General features: G+C 49.0%; 1 protein-coding gene across 1 annotated transcript in view; it reads left to right on the forward strand.

The window, feature by feature from the left end:
- LOC135552994 (cell adhesion molecule DSCAM-like) overlaps positions 1-4,417 on the forward strand; it is a 135,223-nt gene extending 130,806 nt beyond the window's left edge. Inside the window, exon 33 of the mRNA XM_064984997.1 lies at positions 3,279-4,417. Coding sequence (XP_064841069.1) covers positions 3,279-3,679 — 401 coding nt within the window. The 3' untranslated portion in view covers positions 3,680-4,417. The remainder of the gene's footprint in view (positions 1-3,278) is intronic.
- The last annotated feature ends 1,583 nt before the right edge of the window (positions 4,418-6,000 follow it).

A 6,000-nucleotide genomic window follows, 5' to 3' on the forward strand; every position in this document is an offset into this window, starting at 1 on the left:
CCTGCCTGACTGGGTACCCCTCTAACCTTCCTGACTGGTACCCCTCTAACCTTCCTGACTAGTAACCCGCTAAACTTCCTAACTGGGTGCCCCGCTAACCTTCCTGACTGGATACCCCGCTAACCTTCCTGACTGGGTACCCCTCTAACCTTCCTGACTGGTAACCCTCTAACCTTCCTGACTGGTACCCCTCTAACCTTCCTGACTGGTACCCCTCTAACCTTCCTGACTGGTACCCTCTAACCTTCCTGATTGGGTAACCCTCTAACCTTCCTGACTGGTAACCCTCTAACCTTCCTGACTGGTAACCCTCTAACCTTCCTGCCTGGTACCCCTCTAACCTTCCTGATTGGGTACCCCTCTAACCTTCCTGATTGGTACCCCTCTAACCTTCCTGATTGGGTACCCCTCTAACCTTCCTGATTGGGTAACCCTCTAACCTTCCTGACTGGTAACCCTCTAACCTTCCTGACTGGTAACCCTCTAACCTTCCTGACTGGTACCCCTCTAACCTTCCTGACTGGTACCCCTCTAACCTTCCTGACTGGTACCCTCTAACCTTCCTGATTGGGTAACCCTCTAACCTTCCTGATTGGTACCCCTCTAACCTTCCTGATTGGGTACCCCTCTAACCTTCCTGATTGGTACCCCTCTAACCTTCCTGATTGGGTACCCCTCTAACCTTCCTGACTGGTAACCCTCTAACCTTCCTGCCTGGTACCCCTCTAACCTTCCTGATTGGGTAACCCTCTAACCTTCCTGACTGGTACCCCTCTAACCTTCCTGATTGGGTACCCCTCTAACCTTCCTGACTGGTTACCCTCTAACCTTCCTGACTGGTACCCCTCTAACCTTCCTGATTGGGTAACCCTCTAACCTTCCTGACTGGTACCCCTCTAACCTTCCTGTTTGGTTAACCCTCTAACCTTCCTGACTGGTACCCCTCTAACCTTCCTGATTGGGTAACCCTCTAAACTTCCTGACTGGTACCCCTCTAACCTTCCTGACTAGGTACAATTCTAACCTTCCTGATTGGTTACCCCGCTAACCTCCCTGACTGGGTACCCCTCTAACTTTCCTGAGTGGGTAACCCTCTAACCTTCCTGACTGGTACCCCTCTAACCTTCCTGATTGGTATCCCTCTAACCTTCCTGATTGGGTAACCCTCTAACCTTCCTGACTGGTACCCCTCTAACCTTCCTGATTGGGTAACCCTCTAAACTTCCTGACTGGTACCCTCTAACCTTCCTGATTGGTTACCCCTCTAACCTCCCTGACTGGTACCCCTCTAACCTTCCTGATTGGTACCCCTCTAACCTTCCTGATTGGGTACCCCGCTAACCTCCCTGACTGGTACCCCTCTAACCTTCCTGACTGGTACCCTCTAACCTTCCTGATTGGTTACCCCGCTAACCTCCCTGACTGGTACCCCTCTAACCTTCCTGATTGGGTAACCCTCTAACCTTCCTGATTGGGTACCCCTCTAACTTTCCTGACTAGTACCCCTCTAACTTTCCTGACTGGGTACCCCTCTAACTTTCCTGACAGGGTACCCCTCTAACCTTCCTGACTGGTACCCCTCTAACCTTCCTGACTGGGTACCCCTCTAACCTTCCTGACTGGTACCCCTCTAACTTTCCTGACTGGGTACCCCTCTAACCTTCCTGACTGGTACCCCTCTAACTTTCCTGACTGGGTACCCCTCTAACCTTCCTGACTTGGTACCCCTCTAACCTTCCTGATTGGGTACCCCTCTAACCTTCCTGATTGGGTACCCCTCTAACCTTCCTGACTTGGTACCCCTCTAACCTTCCTGATTGGGTACCCCTCTAACCTTCCTGACTGGTACCCCTCTAATCTTCCTGACTGGTACCCCTCTAACTTTCCTGACTGGGTACCCCTCTAACCTTCCTGACTGGTACCCCTCTAACCTGCCTGACTGGGTACCCCTCTAACCTTCCTGACTGGTACCCCTCTAACCTTCCTGACTAGTAACCCGCTAAACTTCCTAACTGGGTGCCCCGCTAACCTTCCTGACTGGATACCCCGCTAACCTTCCTGACTGGGTACCCCTCTAACCTTCCTGATTGGTTACCCCGCTAACCTTCCTGACTGGGTACCCCTCTAACCTTCCTGATTGGTCACCCCGCTAACCTTCCTGACTGGGTACCCCGCTAACCTTCCTGATTGGGTACCCCGCTAACCTTCCTGATTGGTTAACCCGCTAACCTTCCTGACTGGGTACCCCACTAACCTTCCTGACTGGTACCCCTCTAACCTGCCTGACTGGTACCCCTCTAACCTTCCTGACTGGTACCCCTCTAACCTGCCTGACTGGTACCCCTCTAACCTTCCTGACTGGGTACCCCGCTAACCTTCCTGACTGGTACCCCTCTAACCTGCCTGACTGGTACCCCTCTAACCTGCCTGACTGGTACCCCTCTAACCTTCCTGACTGGGTACCCTGCTAACCTTCCTGACTGGTACCCCTCTAACCTTCCTGATTGGGTACCCCTCTAACCTTCCTGACTGGGTACCCCTCTAACCTTCCTGACTAGTACCCCTCTAACTTTCCTGACTGGGTACCCCTATAACCTTCCTGACTGGTACCCCTCTAACCTTCCTGACTGGGTACCCCTCTAACCTTCCTGACTGGTACCCCGCTAACCTTCCTGACTGGTACCCCTCTAACCTTCTTGATTGGGTAACCCTCTAACCTTCCTGACTGGTACCCCGCTAACCTTCCTGACTGGTACCCCTCTAACTTTCCTGACTGGTTACCCCGCTAACCTTCCTGACGGGTACCCCTCTAACCTTCCTGACTGGTACCCCTCTAACCTTCCTGACTGGTTACCCCGCTAACCTTCCTGACTGGTACCCCGCTAACCTTCCTGACTGGTTACCCCTCTAACCTTCCTGACTGGTACCCCTCTAACCTTCCTGACTGGTACCCCTCTAACCTGCCTGACTGGGTACCCCGCTAACCTTCCTGATTGGGTACCCTCTAACCTTCCTGATTGGGTAACCCTCTAACCTTCCTGACTGGTAACCCTCTAACCTTCCTGACTGGTACCCCTCTAACCTTCCTGACTGGTAACCCTCTAACCTTCCTGACTGGTTACCCCGCTAACCTTCCTGACTGGGTACCCCTCTAACCTTCCTGATTGGTACCCCTCTAACCTGCCTGACTGGTTACCCTGTTAACCTTCCTGACTGGTTACCCCGCTAACCTTCCTGACTGGTACCCCTCTAACCCCCTCTCTGGTCTCATCCCTCAGGTGGAGATCTGGTGCACCTGCCCCCGTACCTACGCATGGACTTCCTGTTAAACCGTGGCTCTGTGTCGGGAGGCCGGGGGTCCAACGGTGGTAACGGAGGAGGGGAGGCAGGGGCGTTGGGCCAGGCGTGTCTGGAGCCCCAGAAGAGCCGCACCCTGAAACGGCTCCCGCTCCTGGAGCCCACTCCCATGGAGGTGCCCACGTCCAGGGAGGTGCAGCAGTGGCAGCCAGGGACTGCCTCCACCCTGCCCCAGCGTGAGCCCACTGGCCGTGAGGCCACCGGAGACCTGGCCCAGGCACAGGCCGCCAAGCTCAGTAGCTCACAGGAGTCCCTGCTAGATTCCAGAGGACACTTAAAACAGAGCAACAACCCCTACGCAAAGTCATACACACTGGTATAACACAAGGAGTTACACCCTCCAGGACTTGGACTGTATACTGTACTGCAGCTCTACACAGAGAGCTGGCACGGAACTATGATGATGATGGACACTTTTCAACAACAACTGAAGTTGTATATTTCTGACTCCAAGTATTCCTTTATTTTGTTCTTGCTCCCTTCTTTCCTCTTCTGGCTGTCTCATTTCTCTGTTTTATTTTCTATTTTGAGTATTATTTTATTCTAAACACCATATGAAATTGCCAAAATAATATATTTAAATTTGACAGAGAAAAATACTATTGAATTTATATCAAGGATAATTACAGTCATTATTATTATATATAAAAATATTGAAATGTCTAAAAACAAGAAGAAGAAGAGGAGGACTCTGCAAGGGGATATTGCTTTCTTCATTTATTTATTTTGTATGTCGCAGTGTGATCAAATCGATGATTAGGTATCTGGCCGTTTTTCAACAACGAGAGGAGCCAAGGAAAAGAACTCCATTAAAGCTGAACCTGTCTGTCCATGCCGTCTACTCAATCTACTCAGATAGATTGTTACTACGTTCTTCGACCTTTCCAATGACTGCATGGGGACTGATCTATGACAATTATAGGAATGGCTGGAAAATCCAAAAGAGAATTTTGTCACACTATGAAAATTATACAATGTGAATATATATAAAAGAGATCACTTTTATTTGTGGATATTACAGGGGAAATGATTTGGTTAATAAAGTCCTTAGTCATGTTTGCACACACGGGTTTGATTGGAGATACTACTGTTTCTTCTCTCTGTTCCTCCATCTCTACCCTCTCAGCCACCACAGAGCCCAGCACACAGATCGCTTAGTCATGTTTGCACACGCGGGTTTGATTGGAGATACTACTGTTTCTTCTCTCTGTTCCTCCATCTCTACCCTCTCAGCCACCACAGAGCCCAGCACACAGATCGCTTAATCAAATCATCAAACCTAATTTTATTTGTCACATGCACCGATTACAACAGGTGTAGTAGACCTTTTTTTAATTTTTTTATTTTACCTTTATTTAACTAGGCAAGTCAGTTAAGAACAAATTCTTATTTTCAATGACGGCCTAGGAACAGTGGGTTAACTGCCTGTTCAGGGGACCCTACCCTGCCACCTTACCATGAAACGCATACTTACGAGCCCTTAACCAACAATGCAGGGTAAAAGAAAAGTATGCGCAAAAAATGTACTAAATAAACTAAAGGAAAAATAGTAATACAATAGAATAACAATACCCAGGCTATATACAAGAGGTACCAATACCGAGTCAATGTGCAAGGGTACATGTTAGTCGAGGTAACTGCAATAATTGGTCTTGGTGTATACATGGTAAATTATTCTGAACAGGTCACCTGGATTGGATGTCTCACATTATTATAGCAAGTAGAGGGCAGGCAGGGTATAGACATCACTGCTCCCTATCAGACCTCAGGGGTATCTGAGTCCAGTGACCCCTTCACCTTTAGTGCAGAGGGCTCTCTGCTTAAATAAGTATGATTTATCTACAGCAGTGACAACTTATTGGGTTGTGGAGAAATCCAATACATTCATCACCTGAAAGCCCAAATCAAATTTTAACACTGTAGTGAAGGGTATTGACAAGACCTTATACTTGTTTCAGTGAGATGACAAACTAATGAAAGATGAGACTTCCTGTGTCTTAGTCTATATGTCGACTCCTTTAGCACTGGTTGTACCTGTGTTGCGCTCTTTTGATATGACTGAATGGCTCTCACTGGGTTGGCCTGGAGTTGTCACCACCAACAGAGTGCACTGTGTAGTCACTTAACACAGCACCTCTTTGACAATAAATGAGGAGGAATTGGTTTTGCTTTAGAGAGGGCTGTACAGTACTTAAACACATTGTGACATTCTTATGGGAAGCTTCAAGGGCAGCCCAGGAACACGCTGTAGTCTATCCAGCCATTTGGAGCATCGCTAGACTCTAGCGCACAGAACCCAATAAATTATTCATCCCCACAACGACATTGGGTCCCAGATCAGGTTTACATTGTCACACACTGATCCCTATAACAGAATATGGGGCACCACACACGCACGCACGCACGCACGCACGCACACACACACACACACACACACACACACACACACACACACACACACACACACACACACACACACACACACACACACACACACACACACACACACACACACACAGCACTATGCCACTACAGGGAGTGGTAGTAACATCTTAATGAACGTACTACGTCTCTGGAAAGTTAGAAACAATACGGAGGTGGGGCTATTGGGTTTGTCTACTGTCCAAATGGGTCTGCATGTAG

Source organism: Oncorhynchus masou, chromosome 13 (genome assembly GCF_036934945.1).
Source record: "Oncorhynchus masou masou isolate Uvic2021 chromosome 13, UVic_Omas_1.1, whole genome shotgun sequence".
NCBI lineage: Eukaryota > Metazoa > Chordata > Actinopteri > Salmoniformes > Salmonidae > Oncorhynchus > Oncorhynchus masou.